Here is a 25,829-nt window from a genome sequence, read left to right on the forward strand (position 1 = left end):
GTTTCATTTGCTGCTCCTCCTCCTGCCTCTCAGTAGCGAAACAGTCACAGGGCTTTACACCTTACTTTGTGAGAGTATTGGAGCCTGAAGTAAACAGCTGGTATGTCCCATATGAGTTGAAATGTCCACACCAGCTCATAGACCGGGTCAATGCAACAACATCTCCTGTATCATTGTTCTAAGAGCCAGGAGGCTGACCAAGAAACAAGAGGAGGCTAAACAGAACAGACAGGCTGGCTACGCCCTTTACTTCAAATCTATAACTCATCACTATTAACACAGAGGGATCCCCTGTCCCTCACTGAGTCTGGTTTCTGTTAGAGCAGAAGAGAAAAGCTAGTTTAGTCCTTTAACTGTTGAGTTATAAAACAAAACTGACACTTATATGTCATCTATCATCTGTTTTGGACACTTTTGCACTTTTTCTGCACCAACTAATGAGCGTATTTTCATTTTGCATATGCATCTCTCCACAGTGGGGTTCAAAAGTCTGAGACTTTGGGACACGAGGGTTAAAGGAAATAATGCTGCATGTAACTGTATGTTTACCTCTTGTATCGTAATCATATCAGTGTCAATAGCTCACTGTTGACTCCTCTTAAGTTGTTTTGGGTACAAACATTTCCTATTGCTGTTTCACATCAAAAGCGTTCAAATGGCAAAAAGGGGCGTTTTTTTTCCTGTGAAACAGCCACAGGAAACGCATTGACGTTGACACCAACTGTGATCATTCATCAAATATGCATTGACAAAACAATTGTAATGTTTTTTTTTTTGTTTTGTGTTGTCACTTTCAAATATGTCAGTCAGTGAGTGATGAAACAATAACCTGCAGCCACAGTGAGCTTCTACAGCTGCACACCTCCAACTCCCATAACTGACTGATTATTGTTGTGTTCTTTTCTTCAGTTATTTGTTTATTTGTAATGGGACTCTGCATATTATTATTTAATTATTTAATTATTTTCTCATCTAAATTGTAACAAATTTGTTTTTTGAATATGTTCTTTTTGGGTGAGGTTTTCATACAAGGCCTTTTGGGTTTCATACCTCCCCTTTGCACATCCCATCATAATGATTATTCATACTATGTTAAATTATATGTTCGTGCAAAATAAAAATAAAAAACATAGCAAAAAATGGTTGTAAATGTGTCATATTTAGGTCAAGAGCTATTTTCCATCTGCAGTCCCAGTCCCAGACCTTAAACAGAGATCATCCATTCAATTAATGTCAGTTTTTTTGGTTTCACTATAACATACTGCAACAAACAGACTAACCAGTTGGTCTTCACAGAGTTGCTCATTAAGTTTTGCGAAATGAAACAGAGCTGAAACTTTAAGAAAACTTCCACTTTACATTTTAAACAACTGCAACACTGTGGCTACGGTTGAAAACAATAGCCTTGCTTTTTGGCAGACAAACTACTTCCTGTATTGCTATTGCAACGCTGGCATTGGCCATAACTCATATGCTGCTCCATTATCCAACATGGACAGGACATCATGCCTGGGAAGACTGTTAAGACTTTCAACAGACCTATAGGCCATGTCCAACATTATGTGTAAGCAATGTTTATGAGAGACTTATCCGTGTACTTTCATTCATGCATTCATGACTCTACTTATACGCCCGTCTCTGTAAGGAGCTAAATCAATAGAAATGCTGTCTAATGGTCTCCATCATCAATAATAGAGTGAGGCAGAGAATTTGGCTTCTTCAATGTTCAGTATCCTAGAGAGCCTGCATCTGTTTATTAATATCTTTTCTGTATTTATTCCAACATACTACTTGGTAACCATACACACCTAACTCACACTGCAATGTAAATAAAACAAGGATACATGCAGATCATATGGTGCCACAATCTATGTAATGGATAGCCTGTGGCTGGCTTATCAGCTTGCAAACAGACACACACTCAAAAACACATAAAACTAAACTCAACAGTCAATTTGGATGTAATGCAGACATCCCTGTAGAGCTGCTCTGCACATCCGTATCAATCTGTTTTACAGTAAGTATTTTGTCTTAACTGTGCAAACCAGTGGTGCCCTCATAGATCTATAGCGGCACTAAATTAACTAAAGCAGTCGGATCCAGCAAAGCAGTAAGTAACTTCTGTGCCAAGTCTGTCAGAAAGGAAAAGCCTGCACCAGTGAACTGTCTGGAAAACTGTGAGAGCTCATGCTGCTTTGTTTGGAGCCAAAAGAAATGGCTGAAAAGTGATGCACATGATGAAGAGGAGGAGGAGGAGGAGGAGATCGCCACATCCTCAACAATGAAGTCATGGGCGAGATTTAAAGGTATTCAGAACAGAAAATTGATTTTGAGCCCACTATCGGTCTTAAAATTAGTGTAATCACTCATCTATCAGATGATGTAGCGCAAACTTGGTGCAAAATTCTATTTTCAAGTAAATCCGGGGTGAAAGTGGGGTAGTTTTATTTCGCATTGGATAATGCAGGCGCACGAAATATGCATCACGTTGCTCACGATTCATTAGCTAATGATATTGGATCCGTCATCCGTCAATCAAACGTCTGAGAAAAACGAGGGGTACGATGGAGGAGACTCGTCCACCACCACCGACACAAACTCTCCTCCGTCCCGACTCTACGTTAGCTAACACACACACACCAAGCTCGGTCCCGCCCCAAACATTGAATATCCCGCCTGCTGGATAACGGCCAATCAATTTGTTTTCCTTACTCGGGTAAACTTGTGTGGCAACTCGTGGAAGGAGGCGCAAAAACAGGACAAATGGCCATCTGAACACCTTTAAAACACCAGACCAGAGGAAAGGGAATAGCTGCAAATCATATAAGATAATAGTGGTTTTGACACAAACAAATATACTTTGACATATGATGTCATATACTGTAACAGGCAGTGTGATATGTGATATAAATTTCAAGGAATAGCTACCACCTATCCTGCGATTTGACCTTTTATGGATGCTGCTCTGGCAGGAAACAGCAGCTGTCATGAGCATTGGAAGGAAGAGGAAATGTGACTGGACCAGAAGAAATGCTAATGATTAACTTTAGCTAATTAAAGCACCACAGTGTGTTCAAGGCAAAATGCCTGGTGTCCAGATTTTACTGCTCTGCTTAATCACACGATCAGGATGGAAAACCTGCCTCAGAATAAAAGATTGTTCTTGTTTGCACTTTGCACTGATATCCATAAAAGCAAACAAAAACGCCTGTAGAGTGTGTCCTCTGTTAACCCCCATCATTTGTGCAGTGCCATCATGTATTACCCTCATAACTCATCCATTGCCTTAATGAGACATCCCTAATGAAATCAATGAAAAAATGTGGAACCTACTCTAAACACTGAGGACAGTAAAAGTCTGTTTTGCATTAGCAAACTGATGACTCCTGTCTTATCTCTTATCCTGAAACAAAAACAGGAAATTCTCACGCTTGAACTCAGCACAGTGCACACACACACACACATTTTCACATTACACATACTGCGGCATGATTTAAGCCATCTGATTAATGGCATCATCAACAGCCACGGTTAAAAGGTCTGTCTGTCACTGGACACATAATGCATCCTCCGCATTCACAGTACATTAACGCCCCAGCTGAAGCTCAGGTCTCTTCACTTAGAGGCTGGTAAAAACAAACACCTCCCAAAATATATACTGTTTGAAACCTTCAATATTCTTTGCAGGTACTAAACTGCATGTAGCCTACAGATGATAATAAGTGGAGGGCCAACCTCAACAGCAGTGGGTGGTGGTGGTGGTGGCTGTAAGGCCGATGTCAGGCCAGCCAACACTGCTGAATTCATGCTGTTTGTGAACCGGAGGCACTGTGGTTTTTCACACTTTGTTGCAGGTGTGAAATCTGACTTTTTACATATTACTGGAAAAATGAAAACTCAAGCACCAACCAGCAGTAAATGCAACAGATACTGTTCATGTCCTTGCAACTGATCCAAACCCTCAGGTAACAATCACCAATAGCACATCACATCACACATTCTCTGCTGAGCCTGAGATTTTTATTGAGCTGTTCACCTGACAAGAAGAAGCAGCTCTCCTGCTGGCTCTTCTGCTGGCTCTTCAGCAGCAGCTACTGTACTGGCCACAGGGGTTAATTTGGGAATAACGCCCAGTACTGTCAGTTACAGACAAGCCACAACCATGTGATCTTACAGTGGAAACGGAGCTCAGCAGGAGCTCTGACCTCTGCTGTAGGCCATCTGCTGCAGGTCAGCCACAGCATTGTGGTAGATTAATCTCACCGTGTCAGGTAAACAGGTGGAAGTAGTGCAGAACAACTGGAGAAAAACCTCAAATTGTCCAAAATTTCTATAGAAAAGTGTTTTTTTCTACTATTTCTGTGCTACTTTGCACAAATGGAATAAACTCTTGTTTTAACAGTGTTGTTCATTCCCTTCAGATGCTGCAGTGGCCTATGGTGCCGCACACTGAATATATCACTGCAGCGGAGCAATTGTTGTCAATTACTGATGATGAAACATTAACTTTAAAGCACACACACCAAAAGAAGCAACCCTGCACTTCACAGCTGCCCTCTTTATTTACAGACTCTGTCAATTAGCATTCCTCTGTGCCAGACTCCCTTTGAAAAAGTGCTCCAGTTAAACTTGGGAATTATCAGGGAAGAGTCCCCACCAGGTTCACATACATACAATGGATTCTTTGTGTAGGCCTACTTCCATGGCAACTCCAAAAGCTGCTCTCCCACCTTGCTAACCCACTTCACCCCCCACCCCACCCACCGTCCATTATTACCTGTTTCCACTAGTTTGCCTGAGATATTGACAGTGAAAGCCTTGGATTCCCCCTACACACTGTGAAACATGACAGAAAGGAAATCGCTTTTCAAAACACAACCAAGTGTCTTTAACACCTGTTGTTCTGCTTTTTAAGGGCGCCTCTCTGTTCAAGCAACATCCCCAAAATAATTGTTATGCTTCGTCAAAAAACAATACATGGAAGCAACATGTTGTGACAAGCAGGATGTGCACCAGGATGTGGGTTTTAAACAGCGTGACTACCGAGCCGTGCCAACGAGCTGAAACGGGCGACAACCGAGTCCACGGCGGCAGCTCGTGTCATGTCGAGCGTGGAGAGACGCTCGGTCCACTCCCACTCCCACAGCCGCAGCAGCAGCAGCAGCAGCACCAAACCGTGATGTCCTCACCACATTTTCAGACGGTGACGGTCACTGAACCAGCCGTGAAACCTCGCCGCGGCCACACAACTCCGCTCATGTTTCTCGAGTCCACCGTGAAGGAGGAGAAAAGTTTATTTACATCGCGCCACTGAACCAGGAGGTGAAAGACGCGCTGGCACCAAACAACTCCCTTCTTGACGGAAATGTTGAAGGAGAGCTTTTACCTTTGTACTGCAGCGAGTTGCTGGTTCGTATCTTCACAGTCCCGCTTATTGACTCTCCCGGACCGTAAACGACCTTGTTGTTGGTAAAAGTGATATCAAATTCTTGAAGCTTTCCCATGGCTCCGCTCCTCTAACTCCGCTGCTCCGCCGCTCCGCGTCTCTGAAAGCGCGAGGAGGCGTTGCTGCTGCGCTCTCACCTACTGCCGCGAGCCCCCTTGGAGACCGGTGACGTCACTCTGACTAAAACCCATCGAGAGTTAATGGGAGGGAGGATATCTCATAAACACTGTGGTTTATGGGTAGGGAGTGGAAATCTTTCAAAGTGTTGCAGTAATTTATTTATTTATTTTGGTAAAATATAGGAATCAATCATGAAAAAACAATAAAAAAGTACCGGTGATAGAATTATCATGCTAAAACAGGGCATGAAGTCATAAAGGTCAAAGAGGTCAAGTGTCATTAAAAGTAAAATCGTTATCCTATAATGTACACAGCATATAACAGCATACACTGGTATGTCCATCATACAATTTGTGAGAAATTTTGTACATTGTATATCTTCTCACTCTTCACCAGTGCATTTCCTGCACCCATGAGACTATACCTGTGGTATCCATGGCTGCGTTAACCTGTTGCCATAATTTCCCCAGGTCCCGCTACACTGTGTGCAGGTTTTCTGTACTTGAAGTGATTACATGAGGAACAATCTGGATATGTCAGATATAAGCACAAAGGTGACATATAAAAATGATGTAAAAAATCAAATAAAATAAAAATACTTGCAGGGATGACATCACAGCATGTTACCCGCTGATTATGGTAAAACCAGATCCTCTGGGATTCCCAGTCAGTGAAGAGGTTCATCATCTGACAATCCAGCCGTGCTGGTGGCTAATTGTATTATATTTGGGTTCATCCTTACAAGTCAGACTGAGGGTTACACACCTCTTCTTAGAGTGCGTCATTTAATATTTAGCCTGTAATAGGCTACTTCATATCCAGCATGGTGAAAATGTAAAGGGAAATTGAAATTATATAAAACTGGTTAAATTTATTGCCAGAATAACCATATTGAAAAGAGGAACACATGCTAAACAAACTCTGCTATTCAATTGTAGACTGGCAATATAGCAATTCCTGTTTTTTTTATTTAGTGGATAAATAATCACATTACCATTTGGTATGGTACTGGAAAAACAAGTTGTGCACCAGAGATCATTGAAATTGGTTTTGAAAAAATGATTAAAACTTCACAAATAAATGTTGCGTCAAATATTTAGTACGACAGCTGTCAGTGTCAGTCAGTGTTGCACTGCTGTCTGATAGCTTTCATTTTTTTCAACTCTGTGTTCCTTCTTTGTGCATTGTGAAACATCTGTATCCTACTACACTGTTTGTCTGACTAATTTTAGTCTGCACAATTTTTAGCCAAGTTTAAACACTGAAAACACAGTATGACTTAGCATAAAAATGTCTCACAGTAGCTACTTCATATGGCTAATACATTTTCCATCTCTTTGTGCACTTCCTGTCTCTCAAGTACTTCCTGTCTTGGCATGCATCATCAGTTGCTTGAACAGCAGTTCTAGCTGCGGTGCACAGAAAGCTCACAGAGAAGATTGTTTGATTATATTGACCTGACTTAAGACTTCACTGTAGATCTTTTAATACGATGCATTTACTGAACAGACAGAGAGACAGCAGCTTGCTCTCTCTCTCTCTCTCTCTCTCTCTCTCTCTCTCTCTCTCTCTCTCTCTCTCTCTCTCTCTCTCTCTCTCTCTCTCTCTCTCTCTCCTTTCTGTCATCATCTCACCAGGCTGCGAATATTCTTGGTAAAAGCTATGAGACAGATGTTTCCATGACGACAGACAAACATAACGGTTGCCAAGATACTGCCTGTATCCATGGATATCTGGTATGCCATGGCATCTGATCCGGTCTAAAGAATCCTTTTTTGTTTACTCCTGTTGTGAAACCTCCATTAAAACAGTTTGAATATGAGACGTTTTGACTCTGTGAGGCTCAGAGTGAGAGGATCACATGTCAGGAAGTAACAGGATAGGATGTCAACGCCAGATGTCAAGTACCTACTGTGAGCATCACGATGATGTGAAATCAATGCTGCCACTGAACAATCTCATTTATGTCTGTCTACAACATTTAATGAACCCCTTCTTAAACTGAAGCACCTTCTGTCAGGTGCTACTGACTGGTGATTTTCACTTTTATTTTATTTTATTGTACAGCCATAGTGGTATGCAGTGAGATCAAAACTACTGGTATGTGAGTAGCTCCACCTAGTGGACAATTGCCAGAAGCAACTCCCATCTGTTTCAGGGAACAGTTGCAGGTCCACCTATCCCTCTAGTCATACCACTTACCTGTGCAGGACAGGGTCGACAGAGAGAGACGGACATCTTCACACAATCACACATCCACCAGTCACATCTATTGGTAAACTGGATTTGCCAATCAACCTGGTGCATGCCTTTAAACTCTGGGTGGGAGGGAGAAAAACAGGGACAAGGAGAGCATGCAGACTCACACACAGACAGACACACACACACACACACACACACAGAAAGGACCAAAGACTGGGGATTGAACCCCCTTGCTGAGACAGACAACTTGGTCACCATGCCGCCCCATCAATGAATGAATGAATGAATGAATGAATGAATGAATGAATGAATGAATGAATCAATCAATCAATCAATGAATCAATCAATCAATCAATCAATCAATCAATCAATCAATCAATCAATCAATCAATCAATCAATCAATCAATCAATCAATCAATCAATTGTATGACAAAGGTGTAATAAGCTAATAAGGTCGAGGTCAAAGGTCAAAATCTTTATTTGCCATTTGTGCATACACAGGAATTTTTGTACGGTTGTTCCAGGTCAGGTGGAGAAACAAAGAGAACACACAGGGTTAGACATACAAGACACAGCGAAAAACACAAAAAAGGACAAGGACATGAAATTTCTAAAAAGGCCAGAGATCTATGTCTATAAGTAAATAAATGTAAGAATAAATAGGTGTAAAGTGCCAAGTGCTACTGAGGTGGGTGCGCGTTGTGTTGCCATGTGCCCGGGTTATTTTGTGTTTGCTAAAAGTCTGACTGTAGCCGGGTAGAAACTGTTGAAAAAGCGTGATCTGTGTGTGATGATGCTGTCTGGTCGTTTGTGTCTGAGGTGTGCAGTGTTTATGTTTGAGCAGGGAGTGAGCTGGTGAGATTTCATTGTCAGTCAATTCAGTGTCAGTATAAAAGCAGAAGTTTTGTTCGCCCCTACGCTCGCATAGACTGGAAGTGGACAGGAATATGCACGTAGGCCTATACAGTATGTGATGGCAACCTCGGCCACATTCAGAGGCATCAAGAGCTTATCCTCGTACTGTAGGCAGGGGTGCAGACATTGCAAGACATTTTTTTGCATTCGTTGGAGGCAACCCTGCCCACCATCCAAGAAGCCAGACAAATTATCAACACCCCCCTGTCATTCATCCTCCAAGAGCCCCCTCTCCATCCCCTAATACCCCTTCCTTCCTCCATGGCCGAGTAACTCAACACAAAACACAGACAACCAAACACTCACACATGAACATACGAATAGCTCACTTATGACACACATACACACACGCCTGCACTAAATGCAGCAGCAGAAGATCTAGGCTCTTAGGGACCGTTCAGGACAGCCGTCCTTTTCAGTCCCGGTTTCTCCGTGGGAGTGGGGAGTGTAAAGGAGAATAGAGAATTATTCGATCAATTAATCAATCAATCACCAAGACACCATCACAATCTTTTCGCAATGCTCACTCAGTATTTTAAATGTTTATTTGTTTTTCTTGCTCTTTGTCTTCTGGCTAGTTTTAGGAAGATATCGTGACGACTATCAGCAGCAGCTACAAGACAGTAAGATATGATGATAAAACATAATATCAAAAGACATGATGATGACAGAACACAATAATAAAGTGCATCATGATAAAACAGTGCAGAGGCTTTACTGTCCTATCTTAAATAATCTAGGAAACTAAAATAACTAAGATGTATTGTGGTCATGTAAAGTGGTAATAATGGAAAGAGGAAAGAGGGAAAAAAGAGGATAAAAGGCTTCGATTTCTTTATCGGCAATGTGAGTTGTCCACTGCATGTTTTGTTGGAAGGTGACTCCAAGAAATTTTGCTGTTGAGGTGACCTGGAGGGTTTTGCCATACAGTTTTTAGGTTGAGGTTTGTTTGGTCTTTTTTGCGTGGGTGTCTAGTGGTTAATTTTATTCGCTACATATTAGCCCATTCTTCTATCTCATTGATGCACAGCCTGCCTGGAGCTTTTTGGCAGCGTATTTTGAGTTCTTTGAGGAGGCCCAGTAACAAAGATCATCTGCAAACTGGGAGACTTGTCCCATTGCCTCTAGGTGGGTAATAATATATCACAGATGTAGAGAAGAAACAATAGAGGGCTGAGGGCTGAACCTTGTGGCACACCTGCTTCTGCGCTAAATCTAGTGGAAACTGAGGATCCAACTTTTATTGCGATTCCTCTGTCGTTTAAGAAAACTGTTTAGCACTCTCTCAAATAGTTTGCCTAGATTACTCAGGAGGCTGATTGGTCTGTAATTTATTGCCAGGTGGGGATCTTTATTTGGTTTTGGTATCATTTCCAGGGTTTAGGGAAGTAGCCAGCATGGAGACAGATAGTGAAAAGGAAATCAATTGCTGCTTCTTTGATTAGTTTGTTGTCAATTCCATTTTCAGCAGGGGCTTTTATTTTGAGTTTTTTTGAAGTGTTGTTGGAGTTTGCTTATCGTGATGTTGGTATTTGTTGTTGTGGGTAGATAAGTAGGCAGACTGACCCGCCACCCTACCATCTCCTTCCACTTCGGGTCGAATGTGGGGTCATCCGGACATGCTGGACATTTTTCAGGTGTTCTTTGAGGACATTGGCCTTTTCATTTTCTTATTTGATTAACTTTCCATTATGTCGATATGCGGGGAGAGGAATGTTTTGTTGAAGCCACATGCACATCTTTTTCTTGTAGAATGTGGAGTAGCTCTTTTTGTTTGATCTTATCCCTCTGGCACTAAATACATATGAGCACTTAATTTTCTTTCTTTCTTTCTTTCTTTCTTTCTTTCTTTCTTTCTTTCTTTCTTTCTTTCTCCTGCCTTGGTCCACTCACGTCCTCCTCCCTCCCTCTTCCTGCTCCTCCCTCTTGCCGCTCACCAAGCTCCACCCTCAACAGTGGGTATAAAGGACAGCCGCGCTGAGCCTGCAGCATTGAGTAGACATCTACTGAACTGACAAGATGAGTGGTCGAGGAAAAGGAGGAAAGGGACTCGGTAAAGGAGGCGCCAAGCGTCACCGTAAAGTTCTCCGTGATAACATCCAGGGCATCACCAAGCCCGCCATCCGCCGTCTGGCTCGCCGCGGCGGAGTCAAGCGTATCTCCGGTCTGATCTACGAGGAGACCCGCGGGGTGTTGAAGGTCTTCCTGGAGAACGTCATCCGCGACGCCGTCACCTACACCGAGCACGCCAAGAGGAAGACGGTCACCGCCATGGACGTGGTGTACGCTCTCAAGAGGCAGGGCCGCACTCTGTACGGCTTCGGAGGTTAAAGTTGTTGCATCAATATCAACTACACAACAAAGGCTCTTTTAAGAGCCACACACACTCACTGAGAGCTTCGTCCTTTTGTTAAGTTTCTCCGTTGCTACATGTAGCGACAAAGTATTTTCCCACTACTGTGATAAACATAGGCTACTTGTTTCCACTGATGACGAGAAAGTGTCATTATAGGCTACAGAAATTTGTGCTGAAGCCATTCCTATAGCCAAATGTGACCGTTTAGTCATAGTTATTGATTAATTAGCACTATTATTGATTAATCACTCCAAAGTTAGAAATGGCTATCAATTTCCTATTTGATAATATTCTGATTGGTGTCATAATCATTGTAAAGGGAACATGACCTCTTTTTTACCATAAATTACACACATTTTCCCACAATTTTCACCTAATAGTTTCCTTTATCCCTGTGGGATTGTTGCATCAACAACACAATAAAGGCACTTTTAAGAGCCACACACACTCTGAGCTTCGTCCTTTGAATATGAACGTAGCCTATATGTTTTTGCTCTGTCGCTTCGCGGCATTAGCATCAGAATGGCACTATGAAGGGGTAATTTAGGCCAAAAGTCTTAGTTCTACAATATCTTAATTTTTTATTTTTTACAGATTGAGATGGGAGCAGAAACCAAGGTGGCTACAAATGTAACTGCTGGAAGAAAAGCAGAACATTGGCAAGTAGGCCTACTTAAAATATTGGCTGAAACCAAAGAGTATGACACCTAGGTCTGACTACAATGTCACAAAATATAGTAGCAGCAGTTTGCAAGATGATGAATTGGCCTACTCTATGCACTCACTAGAACAATGTTTAATCCATGTATCTTAATATAGGCTATATAAGAAATAATGGAATTAACACAAATGTGATTTAATGTATAACCATTGTATGAGATGAAACTTGACAGTTAATATTCAGGAATGACCCACCTAGTAGGGAGGAAGGGACATTACAGAAGAAAGATTACACCATTATTTTTAGCTAAATGATATTCGATTTAGGAAACATAGGAGAGGTAACCTGCTCTAATTTTTATTGCTGTTGCCTTACTTTTTTGGGAGCTAAAATGATTTTATGAATTATTTGCATGTTAGAGAAATGAAATAACATCTGAACACCAGAAATCACTCATCTATGGTGTTGTGAACTTGATACAGGACATTCAACCCCATGTACACCTTTTACACCTTTTCTTAATCTTCCTTTAAATCATTATGTAGAGCAGTCCACAATTTCACTCCTTGAAATACACTTTCATGTTAAGGTCGTTCATGCAAACTAATGCTTGGAATTAAATTTCCTTCTGTGGTCTTCACCCTCTGAGTGAAGTAAAAGATGATCTGGTAGTAGACTACTCTCAGTTTTACCTTAAACATAACTACAAGAGTTGTTACACTGAAAAAAGTATAACCTTGCTCAAACTAAAAAAAATGATGTCCAGATATCACATCTAAAATATTTGACTTCACAGAATCTAAATTGAGTAACTTCATATGACCTAATTATTTTATGTTGATGTAAACAATAATACTGCACTTGACTCAACCTTAATTTTTTGCCTTGATCCAAATTATTTTCTTCACTTTTAGTTATTGAACCAAACTAATAAATTTAAATTGAACCAACCTAATGTATTCACTTTTAACTGATTTAACTTGAATTGTTTGCATTGACACCAGTTAATTAATTTACATATATCCAAACTATATTTTTTACATTTTATTTGACCCAAAAATAATTTGTTTCCCACCTTATAAACTCTATAAAAAAAGACACTTCGCCAATAGATTACATTAAATGTATTTATTAATCTTAAACATATTAACCATATGCAACATATTAACATTATGCAATCGGCCTTCATTTTTTTTAATCTAAAAGAGGGCAGATATGTGTGTAACCCTGGACTATGACTAAACCTGGATGCTGACTAAAATGATACACTATAGCATCCCTAAAGGCACTGCAAGGTGGCAAGGGGAGGAGACGGTGGAGAGAAGAGGAGAAAGGCTGGAGAGGGTGATGTGGAGCCAATTGAAAATTAAATAAAACACAGATGCTTCAACAAAGGGTGAGACCCCTGTTGATATTGTTGTCATTTCCCTGTAATGCCTGGGATTAAACATCCAGACATAAAGTTACTTATTTTTTATTTGTATGTGAAATCATTACAACTTGTATAGCCATGTAAGAATACAATTTTCAGGTACTGATCTCTTTTATTTTTCATGCCAATCATTAATTTAAACTAAAACTACCTTTGATTTCTTGGGTTAGTCAGGCCAGGAGAAGATATGGAGAGAGGAACAGAGGAAAGGATGAGAGGCAGGAGAGAGAGCAGGACAGGGCCATGAGGGCAGGGGAGGATATACTGTTAACACACAGGAATAACAGTGAATTGTTTTTGAGAAAACATGCCGTTTTATCACCCTCTGGCAACTGGAATCTCCCTTTGAACTGGGCAGTCTTTATCAATATTGTATCTGAACTTAGAATCTGCTACAACGTTTCCAGCACAGATCTTTAAGAAATACAAGTCAGATAAAAAAATAGATTAGCAAATGAACCAGGACAAACACACACGTGGTAATGGGCCTATACACAGGCTCTATACAATCTGAACTGTAATAACCGGTAAATGAAATTACATGAAATATTATTCAAAACACTCACTCAAAGCCCAACAATATAACATAGCCTGAAATGGCTACAGCACCCTTGGCTAGGTGCAACTAAGTGCAGCTGAGGTTCTCCCCCTCATCAAGTGCTGACTTGTGGTTACTACAGGCTACCTCAATATAAATGCAACATCTACTGTGTGTGTAAACACACAAGCATGTGTACGCATGTCACACATACTACTGTGCAGTCTGGAGTTCACCATTCAGTTTGCGAATCTTGGAGCTCATTTTGTTGGAACCAAGCTCCATCAGGATCTTCTGAAGAGCCTCAAAGGTAAACCTGAACCCCTGTGGATATTCCATGTTAAGAGCATAACAGAGTCCAAAGAGCATTACCACTCCAGCTGCCACAGAAGGCAACTCATTGAGAACTTCCACACCATCAATGATGATCCCGATCTCTTTTGGCTGTTGTAGAAGGCTGGAGTTCTCTCTAAAGACGAAGACCGCCATGGTGGTACTCTCCAGCTCGGCTTGATCTTTCTGGGACATCTGAGGTCAAATATAGGACAAAATGTACAAGTGAACAACTGATTATGAATCACCACATCCAATAGCAGGGCTTTCTCAAGCTTCCCCCAGGATTATTAAAGTTGCATCTCATCACTGAGAGACAACAGATTTGGACATACCGTGTATTCTTTTATCAGGTCCTCAACACATTCTCCCAGGTATATGATGAGAGATTTGAGGACACACTCCCTTCTGAGATCAGCATCAGCATCCTGCAGGGACAGTGAAAAGGGGTTACTATGCAGTGTGGAGGATAGGCAAGCTTTTGAATTTCCAGCTCTACCACAAACAGTCGGTGCTTGTACGAGTGGATCCATAGCACAATTAATTGAAATCAGAGCGTTACAGGATATGTCAGAGACCACTGACAGTCTCTCTTACAAGAGAGATGACTGGATGTCTCTTTGCCAGGTCAGGCCAATCCTGTCTTTTACAGCGCTCTCTCAAGACCTGCCAGTGGTCATTGACATGTTCTCATCCTGGATGTCTCTGCTTTCACTAATTTGTGCTGTAGATGAAATGTGGATTTGAGCTGGAATCAAGGTATTGTGCAAGCATCTCGCTGGTTTGTGGAAGAGCTGGTATTTGCACTGGTCACTTCACAAATACAACAATGGCAGTAGCTCCCCACCAAGGGAGAAGGCCACAGCAAGGTGAGGAGAGCAGTTCCTTCCTTGCTTGACACACACACACACTTCATACCAACAGTTTAAAAAGCAGCATTTTTCAAATGACCATAACCATAATCACTGAAATAAAAATGGAAAAGGATACCTATCCCCATCAGACAAGGGTTAAAATCTAAAAACTGTTGTTAGTGGTTCATTATATCATACCTGATCAAGAAAATCCAGGATCATGGCAGTTTTTGCTTTGGTTGCCCCTCCTCTCTTTTTGATGATCTTCAGTAGCTGCGTGGAGTACTTGTCCAGCTGGGCCATAAATCTCGGCAGCAGGGGAACTGCAGTAACCCGCAGAAACTCTGCATTGATCTGTACATGAGGAAGCAGTGCACAATATATTTTAATAATTTTTATTGAAGACAAACTTCGCACAAGCATTCATTCCCCACCTCCAAAGTATGAGTTTTATGTAGTCTCTCCTTTACTAAATTGTCAATTATCAAAATGTATAATTCTTCATACACTAATACCCCTCAATGATCATTTAGGTCCCACTGTGTGGTCTATAACAATCATGTAACAATTGTTCCCAAATTGTTTGTGTTTTGGTTATGATTTGTTGTTGTTCATTGTTACTTATGTCAAAATTTAGTTAGTTTCATTTATTGTCCACGGTGTGGAAATGTGTTTTTGGTCTCATAAAAACAACAAGCAGGGCAACAACAACACTTACACACTTAGTAGTAATTTCAAACTAAATATAATTTTTGATGAAAAAGCAATACTATTACTAGTCTTCACAAAGCCCTGTGGATGTATTATTTCTGAAAAAATGTTTTTTATAATTAGTATGAAAGAGGTTAAGAAAGGTATACCTCTTCCACCTGAAATAGAGCTGGCCATCTTTCCATGAGGTTCTCGATGGAAGGGTTCTGATCTACAACCTCTTGCCTCCTAAACTCGAAGGTCCTGGCCATCTTCTCCCGTATGGTTTTCTCATTGTTTCTCTTCTTTACTTCAGTCAGAAGCAATGTTCTTTCTTGTTCCAGGCTTTCTGGAGTCTCAATGCTGGGCTGAGGATAATAATTGGCCTCACCTCTTCTTGCCTTTTTGTTGTTCTTTGCTGAGCGGGGAAGGGGATCTTCTCGTGACTTGGATTTGAGTGTGTTCACCACGAGCTCAGATGCAAGTCCATGTGACTTCAACTGAGTGCGATAATTGCACATCTTATTCTTGAGTCTCATTTTCCATCCATAGCTCTCATTGAAGGAGTCTGGTTGCCTAAGGCAGGGATGCTTCCTTGTGAGAGCCTCTGCGACATCACTCAGGTCTGCATCATTGGGGTACGCCTTGTAGGAGAAAATCTTCTCTGCCAATCTTTCCAGAATGTCTGACAGCATTTTAGACGTAGGGGTCAGTCTAGTTTGGTTCTTTGTGTATTCAGCATTCCCTTTCTCGAGTTGACCTTCTGTTTCAAAGGAGAAGGTTGGGATGTTGAACTCTTTCGGCCAGGGCTTTGTTCGGAGTCTCTCAGAAGAGCTGCTGCTGAGTATGATTGTGTCATCTGAATCAGTGTGTGTCGATAAGGAGCTTGAATCTAGGTCACTCAAATCAGTTGGGGCACTGTCTATGAATTCAAGAATGAGATCAGTATCAGGAACAGTCGGTATGACCTTGATGGTGGTAAGATCCTTGATCAAGGAGGTTGAGCTTAAGTTAACAAATGCTCCTCCAAAGTCAGTATCTTTGTATTGCAGCCTGATGCCTCCAGTAAGTTTGTATGCTTCTTTGACCTGTTCAATGAGCTCTTCAACAGTGTCTGGCACCAGTGGTAGATCCATCCTCTCTGAGCCGTCGTCACTCAACAAGATGAGGAGTCGTATGGGATTTGCCATATTGACGGATCAAGGGTCCAGGAAGCTGCTTCAATACCAACTAAAATAACAAAGGACAGGGACACACAAAAGACTTGGCATCAGCTCCCACTGCAGGTTTCTACAGATGAATAAAAACATTTGTTCTCAACGGTAGCCTATCTGATCAATCGGGTAATGCTTCAACTAATATTATAGATAATACCACAATACAACATAAGTTGATTTTACCCCCAAATTGTGGACAGGCTCCTCTAGGAAGCCCACACAACAATCATGGTTTGAGTTTGAGTAGGCTTCACCAGGTGAGGGGGGTCAGGTTGAGGACTGTTATTACCTGGGTGTGTTCAAGAAGTTGAATGTAGATGGTGATGCCCAGGCAACCGATGAAGTGCAGGGTGGGGTCAAAAAACGTCCTGTCTTTACACTGGGGAAGAGACATGAGAGACAACAGGACTCAGTCAGATACAGACACATATGATGAAGAATACTGAACCTCAGCAGGAGGAAGATTCCGGAGACCGACGAGTGAGCGAGAGAGAGACCCAGGTTAGGAGTTGGGGTCACAACTCATTCTTACCTGGGCGTGTTGAAAAAGGTGTTGGTGTAGATTTTGATGCCCTGACGGCGTGTGTAGTGCAGGAGACTGGAGTCAAACCATGTCCTGGGTGTCTGGAGAAAAAAAAACAGGAGAGACAAAGGGGGAGAGGGAAAGCATTAATTTACATTCAAAACAACCTTGTGTGGGCATAAAGATGACAGGTTAGAGTTGTAATAATGTTTCAGTGTCCCTTTAACTTAGTCCACCATTACAACAGGACTCAGAGACAGATACATGTGATGCAGAATACTGAACCCCAGCAGCAGAGAAATGAGGATTCCTAGAGCGGGAAAGAGGGAGAACCAGGTTGGGGTCAAGGTCAGAACCGTCATTCTTACCTGGGTGTGTTGAGAGGGGTTGACAGATTGTGAGCAAACAGATGTAGTGCAGAAAGCTTGTGTAAAAACACGTCCTGGATGGGTGTGGAGAACAGGAGAGGGGGAAGCAAAGCATTATTTCACATTCACAATCACATTGTGTGAGCATAAAGATGACAGGTTAGAATTGTAATAAGTGCAGTGTCAAATTACCCCAGTGGCAATTAAGTGCCCATTTAACATTTCTAGTAGAATGAATTATATGCATATGATGTTTTGATGAAAATGCAGACCTTAAACTTGAATATGTCTCTTCAGGGTAATCAAACGCAATCCTCCCACAGTGTAATCCACCAGCGGATATGGATCCGTCAGTTCATCTGGCGCCACGAGTATTATGTCTTTGGTGGGGCTCACTTTAAGTTCAAAGGCCCTGAAGTGTTCCCAGTGCCATGCACTCAGCTTCCGAACAATGAAAAAAAGTTTGTCCTTCAGAAACAACATGTGGATGATTTCAGTGAATTCAGGGATCCCTGCCAAAGATCCATATGCAAGGATCATTCTGCGATCTCCTCTTTCAACACATCGAGAGAAAGAGTTGAAACATTTGACACTTCCAGAAGAGATTTTTGAGGGTACATAAATACCTGCTGTGCCATATGAAATTGGTGTCGCTCTGCCAAAGACAACAACACATTATTGAAAGATCTTATATATCGAACAACTCTTTAAAAAAAAACTGTTTTTGGCTTCAAATCTTAAAGTCCAAAGACAAACTAATGGTCTAATAGTCAGGGTGATTTGTGAAATGGTTAAAAAGGCTATGTGCAGTGTAGATGCAACATGTTACCTGCTCAGGTTGGATGGAGATATAGGCTACAGCCAGGGAGCTGAAGAGAGCGGCCTTGTGTTTCTGAAAGCATACAAGATAAAATAAACAATTACTACTCTCTGAAGACCACATAATACAGAACCAAGAGGTAAACCTTTATGGGTGGAGAGAGCCAGCGTTTCTCACCAGCAACAGAGCTCAGCCGCAGAGTAATAGCCACACTAGCTGGATGTTAGCAAGTGCTAGAACGTTTCTCTTTCTCTCTCTTGCAGCACCACAAAGGAAAAATGCAGTCTGAGTGAAGCGCTGGAGCCGCGAACGGACGATATCTAACGTTAACTAAAGCCTGGAATGTAGTTAACAAGTATGAGAGCCGTTGTAGTGAGCTAGCTCGATGCTAACTTCGACTAGCGTTAGCGGTTAGCATCCGCCGCTAACACCCCCATCCCAGCTCAGCACAACGGCTCTCCTGCTCTGTAACTTATACCAAAACACTGGAGGCTGCCGTTGTTATCGGCCCACGTCTCCAGTGCTTCACTACCGTATTTCCTTACCTTTACGGACCTGACAACTGTTGCTGTCAAGGGCAGGAGGCTACACAATTGAGCCCGAGAGGACGGGCCCAGTCTGCAATATCTATTTAGCCTGGAATGTAGCCTTTTTGGCTAACGTTAGCTTACATTACCGACACTTGTAAAGAGTTAGAAAATATATTTATTATTATTCACGGTCATAGCTGCTTCTGCCAACTAGCTAGCCAGCTAACGTTACTGCCAGCTAACGTTACAATCATGCCAGGTATCGCCCCATATAAGTACTTAAATTGGGCTATTCTTTGCAAATTTAACAACACAAAACACTAAAACATTAATTATCAGCAACGTCTTTGCTACTTACGTTTATTTTTCGACGAAATCCACCCAGGACGTAAAGGATATCACGATGTCCAGCGTCTGGTCAGCATGCCGAGAGGGAGCTACCGGACATTAACATGTGCGCTGACTGAGCAGTGTGCAATGCGCATGCGCAGTTCATTTGACTCAACCTAAAAATATTACCTGCAGGTCATGATGGAAAAAAAATAAATTGAGAGAAATCAAAAACTTTGTTTTGGGTCCTTTGGACGTATATTTAGTTCAGAACAAATCAAACTTGATGTATCTAAATGCAAAAAGAATGAGTTTTACAATCAAATCAATAATTTTATCCTGTTTCAAATGGCAGTTATTAGTTTGAATGAACAACTGCATGTTACACTTTTTTCAGTGTACTGAACTATATCCTTAATTTCCAATAACCCAGATTTAATAAACAATCAATTTGTGTGTTCTCTACAGTCAACTTTATGAATTGTTCTTATAGCTCTTTTTTGTAGCTAAAGAAAATAATGATTTGATGTTGCTTATGTGTTTCCCCATAGGCCTACATTAAATCTGAATATTTCTGTAAACTGGGATGAGTCAGCCTTGTTACAGTAACATCAATGACTCCATGGGAACCACTGCTATTTATAAATTTTATAATATTAGAGATATTTAGATTTTGTATGTTTTTATACTATCACATGTTTACACATTATTGCAGTTTGAATCCTAAAAAATAAGCGTTTGGCCTCAGAGTGCAGTGTGCAGTAAAGCTTGAAATTACAAAAATGATTAGCAATCAATGTTGTCTAATTGATAACTTGAGAAGGTCTAACTGTTCAAAGAACATATAATGTTTACATTAAACTATGAATAAATTGTATCAATAACGAGTCAAGTCAAAGGACAAAGAAAAGAAGTGAATTAATGATCTGTGTCCTACATATCTGCGCGGCAACTTCAAGAGGAGCAGCTGAACCAATCAGAGGAGGGGGGGCACACAGTCGTATTTGCATACAGCCTTGTATAACTAGAGCGGCTCCTCCTCATCACACTCTCATCTGACTCTGTCTACAGAACAAGATGCCTGAAGCAGCAAAGTCCGCGCCCAAGAAGGGCTCCAAGAAAGCCGTCACCAAGGCCCCCGGTAAGGGCGGCAAGAAGAGGAGAAAGACCAGAAGGGAGAGCTACGCCATCTACGTCTACAAGGTGCTGAAGCAGGTCCACCCCGACACCGGCATCTCCTCCAAAGCCATGAGCATCATGAACTCCTTCGTCTCCGACATCTTCGAGCGCATCGCCGCCGAGGCCTCTCGTCTGGCTCAATACAACAAGCGCCGCACCATCACCTCCAGGGAGATCCAGACCGCCGTCAGGCTGCTGCTGCCCGGGGAGCTGGCCAAGCACGCCGTGTCTGAGGGCACCAAGGCCGTCACCAAGTACACCAGCTCCAAGTAAACAGCTTAGCTGCTGCAACACCCAACAACACAAAGGCTCTTTTCAGAGCCACACACTCACTCTGCAGAGCAACTCCTCATTTACACACTGGAACAACACAAATGTTAACTAGTTTGTTTTAAGTTAAAATCAGAAGACAGTTTTTAAACTCAAATATGTTGACTGAAGGTTAATAAAGATCCAACAGTGCATAAACACTACAGTTTCAGGTGGAATATTATTACACATAACACCATTTTGCACCAAAGCATCAGCTGCTGATCCAGGACCTGTTGTGATCTCCACATTGACACTTTACTCATGAAGCTCTGATACAGTCTGCTGTAACGGTAGGACAGAGGGACAAATGATCTCAAGTCTCATCTTTACTCACTGTGTATTAAAATGCTCATAACATGTCGACTCAGCTCCTGATGAATGGACATTAAATGTTGCTGTGACCTCACTGCTCCACACTGACTGACACCAGATCAGTGTTGAGGTCAGCTGACTGAAACCTGGACTTGTCAACAACCAGTGTGAAGACTTGATGAAGATGTTTCCTCATCATCATGCTGATGTTTTCACCAGTTAAACTATGAAACCAGTTGTTCTACATTGTAAAGCCACTTTGTATCAGAGTCGGTTCAGCTCTGACTGAAGACATAACGTCCAAGTCTTTATTTGGAGCCAGATCAGTCACAAGACACATATAACATGTAGCCTACCTGTTCTGCACAACTGTGGACTGTACACACTTGTTCAAACATATACACCAGACACACACTAGGCTACATTTGTATAGGCTATAAATCCTAATGTGTGTGATTAGGACCTAGAGCAGAGTTGATGTTTATCTCACGGAGTCTGATGATCATGTCTCTGTTGGAGGACGACATCAGCTCTGGATGTGTTGATGTCGTCATCATGGTCACAATACACTCACAACCTTTATTACACTACAGTACTGATAAACTGCTACACTCAGAGACAATCATTACGTTGATCATACTATAGTTACTTACTATTATATTCCTATTCTTTCTATATCAATCATTTAGAGATTTATATTTAACAAGTCACACTGAGAGATTCACTCTGGTCTGACTTATTCTCCCTCCTAAGCCTCTCCATTATTGTTTTGTTTCCTTTATAACTGAGCACTATATAAAATACAAAAACAACATTAATGTAACAATGATGTGACATGATGTTTGACTTTATTCCTCCTTTGTTTTCTCATGTGTAAACACAAAGTGTCTCTACCAGCAGAGCTGTCCAGAGAGCAGCCACACACACATGAAGCTTCACTGTAGCTACACGCAACAAATAAAGATACAATCACTGACACGTGTGTATGAGGATGTTTCACTCTGAGACACTGTAACAATGTGACACTGACATTGTGTTTTTAATGTAACGAGCTACAGACACATGTTAGATTGTTACATCCACGGCTCTGACAGAGTCTGCTGCTTCAGCTTCAGCATGAGCCTCGGCCGTCAGCGGTGTGTTTGCTGCTCGGAGACTAGTGCACTTTGTGACAAAGTGCTGATGAGCAGGTGGCTGCTTTGACTCCAGATGTGTCAAGAAACATGTGGAGCAGCTGGAAACGGGCTTTTGCTGCGCGTGCGGAGCATTTAGCAGCGTTTTAGGAGAGAAATGAGCGGGAAAAGCCTCCGAGCAGCGGCGAGCACCGCGGTGAGCAGCGGAGGTTTGGAGGCTCCACAGACACTTGGCAGAGAGCAGCAGGGCTCCCGGGGACTCGAACATGAACACAGCCCCGTCCGCTCCCGGCTCCTCCACCGCCAGCCTCCAGCTCCTCTCCCACGGGCTTTTGTGACGCTTTGACCCGGGAAGAGAAAACACAAGTTTGAGTCCCGGTGTCCCGGCTGCAGCTGGAGCAGGGCTGGGCTGAGTCTCCACGGTTCTCATGGTGTGTTCAAGTACCGCCTCCTGCTCCTGTCCTGCATCAGTCCGCTCCAGTCCAGACTCAGAGAGGAACAATGGCAGAAGAAGCTCCCGCTCCCGTCGCCGCCGCCGCCCCGGCTAAAGCCGCCGCCGCCAAGAAGAAGAAGGCGGCCCCCAGACCCAAGAAGGTCGGGCCCAGCCTCGGGGAGCTGATGGTCCAGGCCGTGGCCGCGTCCAAGGAGCGCAGCGGCGTGTCCCTGGCCGCCCTCAAGAAGGCTCTGGCCGCCGGAGGCTACGACGTGGACAAGAACAAGGTCCGCGTCAAGACCGCCATCAAGAGCCTGGTGGCCAAGGGGACTCTGGTCCAGCTCAAGGGAACCGGGGCCTCCGGCTCCTTCAAGATGCCCAAGGCCGAGCCCAAGAAGACCACCAAGAAGCCGGCGGCCAAGAAGGCCGCTCCCAAAGCCAAGAAGCCCGCAGCCGCCAAGAAACCCGCCGCCGCCGCGGCCAAGAAGAAGACCAAGCCCGCGCCAGCCAAGAAGCCAGTAGCCGCCAAGTCCCCCAAGAAGGCCAAGAAACCTGCAGCGGCCCCCAAGAAGGCAGCCAAGAGCCCCAAGAAGCCCACCAAGAGCCCCAAGAAGAAGGTGGTCAAGAAGGCCCCCGCAGCCAAGAAATCCCCCGCCAAGAAGGTCGCCAAGCCCAAAGCCAAGAAGACGGCAGCCAAGAAGAAGTGAGCTGTCCTCACTCATCAACACATGTTGATCCTGTTGCTCCAAAGGCTCTTTTAAGAGCCACACACTCACTCTGAGAGCTGCTTCCTACACTCATCTGCTCACTGCTCAAAACATCACACACACACACACACACACACACACACACACACACACACACACACACACACACACACACACACACACACACACACACAATATATGTATCTTCACCATTTATATCAAATTTGATAAAGGCTATGACTTTTTTTTTTTTTTTTACACCTCTACATCCTCACTGTGATTTTTTTTTCCCCCTGAAAAACCTCATGTGTAGCCTACAATCGGATACATGCAATGATCACACAAACCACCAGGGTGCACTGATTTATGCACCAGCAGGCCTTCACTTGTGACATCTAATATGGCTGCTGTCAGTCACTGACCCATGTCTTTTCTTATGGATATTGTTGACAATTTTATTGAAATAGGAATTTTTACTGCATTGATGCAAAGTAAATCTACTTCATCATCCAATACACTTTTATTTATATTACACATTTTCAACACAAAACTTTACCAGGGTGTTGCACAGTGATCAAAGACACAAAAATATTGAATTCATCATTTATAACACACAAATACTCATTAGTATGTAGTTTATAGCCTACTCTATGTTTTACTCATTGATAAGCACTAACTGTATCCATAAACTACATACTAATGAGTATTCATGCATTAGAAATGAAGAATTCACTATTTATTAATGCTTAATAGTGTGTAGGCTACTTGTTGTAAAGTCTTATCATAAATTCAGCAAAGAGAGAATCAACGTAGAGACCTCTAGATGTTTGTCACCCTCAGTCTGCAGCAGCTGTTTCCTCTACCACTTTGTCCTCACATCCAGTGCTTCAGCTCTCTCTCTCTCTCTCTCTCTCTCTCTCTCTCTCTCTCTCTCTCTCTCTCTCTCTCTCTCTCTCTCTCTCTCTCTCTCTCTCTCTCTCTCTCTCTCTCTCTCTCTCTCTCTCTCTCTCTCTCTCTCTCTCTCTCTCTCTCTCTCTCTCTCTCTCTGTGCAGTCTGATGTGTTTAACTAAGACCCTGTCTGTGGTTGTTTATGACCTCATGTGTGTGACTGTGTCACTGAAGCTTCTCAAGCTCAATTACTGAAATATAAATAGCATTTTTTTGCAGCTTTCAGGAGTTGTAGAATTTCATTGATCCATGTCACTTTCCTTTCTATTGTATAGATGTGCTACAGTTTGAAGGGATGTCTGCCTGTCTTATGTGACGACCTGCTTATCATACTAAAAGGAGCACACACATCCCTCCACAGCATTTATATACCAACAATCAAAACCATTCTCACCTGCCCCAGAACAACATTGTCAGGCTGATGCAAAGCACTTAGCATAATAAAAGGAGAACATGAATCCTCCAGAGCATTTACATTCCTTGTTCAACAAGCTGCTACAAGAAAAAAAAAAAACTCCCTAAAAAACTTGCAAAACAGAAACCAGAGAAAATGATTTGACTATTGCAACATACACTATACTCACATAAAGTTATGGATATTTGACAAGAATATCGCTATAAAGACTTCATGCAGTGATTTTCTATCATGAGGCCTTTTAAGTAGAAGGATGTAATGGTCATTTCTTTATCTCAAACAAAAGCTAACAACAATAGCACAACAAAAATGTCAATGTCTCAATAACTTGATCAGTTTGATCAAAGAGTTGTCTTGGTCTCATGATGTCAACATGTCAACATGGTGGAGAGAGAGCACGGGTGCAGATCCGATGTCAGGATTGGGGGGCACAAAAAGAGCACAAAAGTGATTTTTTTTTTTTGCGCATATGCAGCCCATACCATGCCGCCATAAAGCACAACTTGGTATAGGCTCACCATATCATTCAAAAGTCCTGCACAGGGAATCATTTATTGTGCTTACCTGTCTTGTTTATTTGTCCTAAACAGCCAACAGCACAAATCACTGCTGTTATATTAGTAAATCATCATTTTAAGGGTCTTGGACATGTAATATCTACTCATGTTCTTATCTTTCGCCTCCCTCAGACCTTCCCAGATCCCCAATTCTTCTCCCCATCTTCCTTTTCTCACAGTGTATGGGACTAATTTACACATGGTTAATTGATATGGATGAATATCAAAATATGAAGCCCTAAGATTGAGGGGGTGGTTTTTTTAAAGCCTGCGGAGGTCATCAGCGTCTGTGTAAGAAACTACCCGTTCATTTGCATTGTAGTGGAGGAGACCAGAGATGGATTTTAAACATTATTTGTTCCACCATTTCAATCATTTCATTTTAGATGTGAATCTAAAATACATTTGTTCAAATGTGAATAATTTAGGGTAATTTTTATTGGGGGACAATTCATGTTTTCAGAATTTTTTCTGAAATGTAATTGACATCCTAACT

At 42.2% G+C, this 25,829-nt stretch overlaps 5 protein-coding genes across 5 annotated transcripts in view; 3 read left to right on the top strand and 2 right to left on the bottom strand.

Moving 5' to 3' along the window:
- arrdc1b (arrestin domain containing 1b) overlaps positions 1-5,548 on the bottom strand; it is a 47,675-nt gene extending 42,127 nt beyond the window's left edge. The window contains exon 1 of the mRNA XM_083984148.1: positions 5,387-5,548. Coding sequence (XP_083840274.1) covers positions 5,387-5,504 — 118 coding nt within the window. The 5' untranslated portion in view covers positions 5,505-5,548. The remainder of the gene's footprint in view (positions 1-5,386) is intronic.
- A 5,155-nt stretch (positions 5,549-10,703) lies between these two features.
- Positions 10,704-11,015, top strand: LOC310994703 (histone H4; the record flags this gene model as incomplete). The annotated part of the gene is made up of 1 exon (XM_083983487.1): positions 10,704-11,015. One exon carries the CDS (start codon positions 10,704-10,706, stop codon positions 11,013-11,015), a length of 312 nt encoding a protein of 103 aa, XP_083839613.1.
- Positions 11,016-13,884: 2,869 nt separating this feature from the next.
- LOC310994291 (uncharacterized protein) lies at positions 13,885-16,738 on the bottom strand (the record flags this gene model as incomplete). The annotated part of the gene is made up of 5 exons (XM_083982933.1): positions 13,885-13,995; positions 14,044-14,199; positions 14,340-14,432; positions 15,057-15,212; positions 15,719-16,738. The coding sequence occupies 5 exons, from the start codon at positions 16,736-16,738 to the stop codon at positions 13,885-13,887; spliced, it is 1,536 nt and encodes a 511-aa protein (XP_083839059.1).
- Positions 16,739-20,413: 3,675 nt separating this feature from the next.
- On the top strand, positions 20,414-20,851 carry LOC310994702 (histone H2B 1/2-like; the record flags this gene model as incomplete). The annotated part of the gene is made up of 1 exon (XM_083983486.1): positions 20,414-20,851. The coding sequence occupies one exon, from the start codon at positions 20,414-20,416 to the stop codon at positions 20,786-20,788; it is 375 nt and encodes a 124-aa protein (XP_083839612.1). The 3' UTR covers positions 20,789-20,851.
- A 1,922-nt stretch (positions 20,852-22,773) lies between these two features.
- On the top strand, positions 22,774-23,460 carry LOC310994699 (histone H1-like; the record flags this gene model as incomplete). Its single annotated transcript, XM_083983483.1, has 1 exon — positions 22,774-23,460. The coding sequence occupies one exon, from the start codon at positions 22,774-22,776 to the stop codon at positions 23,410-23,412; it is 639 nt and encodes a 212-aa protein (XP_083839609.1). The 3' UTR covers positions 23,413-23,460.
- Between the last annotated feature and the right edge of the window lie 2,369 nt (positions 23,461-25,829).

The sequence above is a fragment of the Trachurus trachurus genome (assembly GCF_905171665.1).
Source record: "Trachurus trachurus genome assembly, chromosome: 12".
NCBI classification, from domain to species: Eukaryota; Metazoa; Chordata; class Actinopteri; order Carangiformes; family Carangidae; genus Trachurus; species Trachurus trachurus.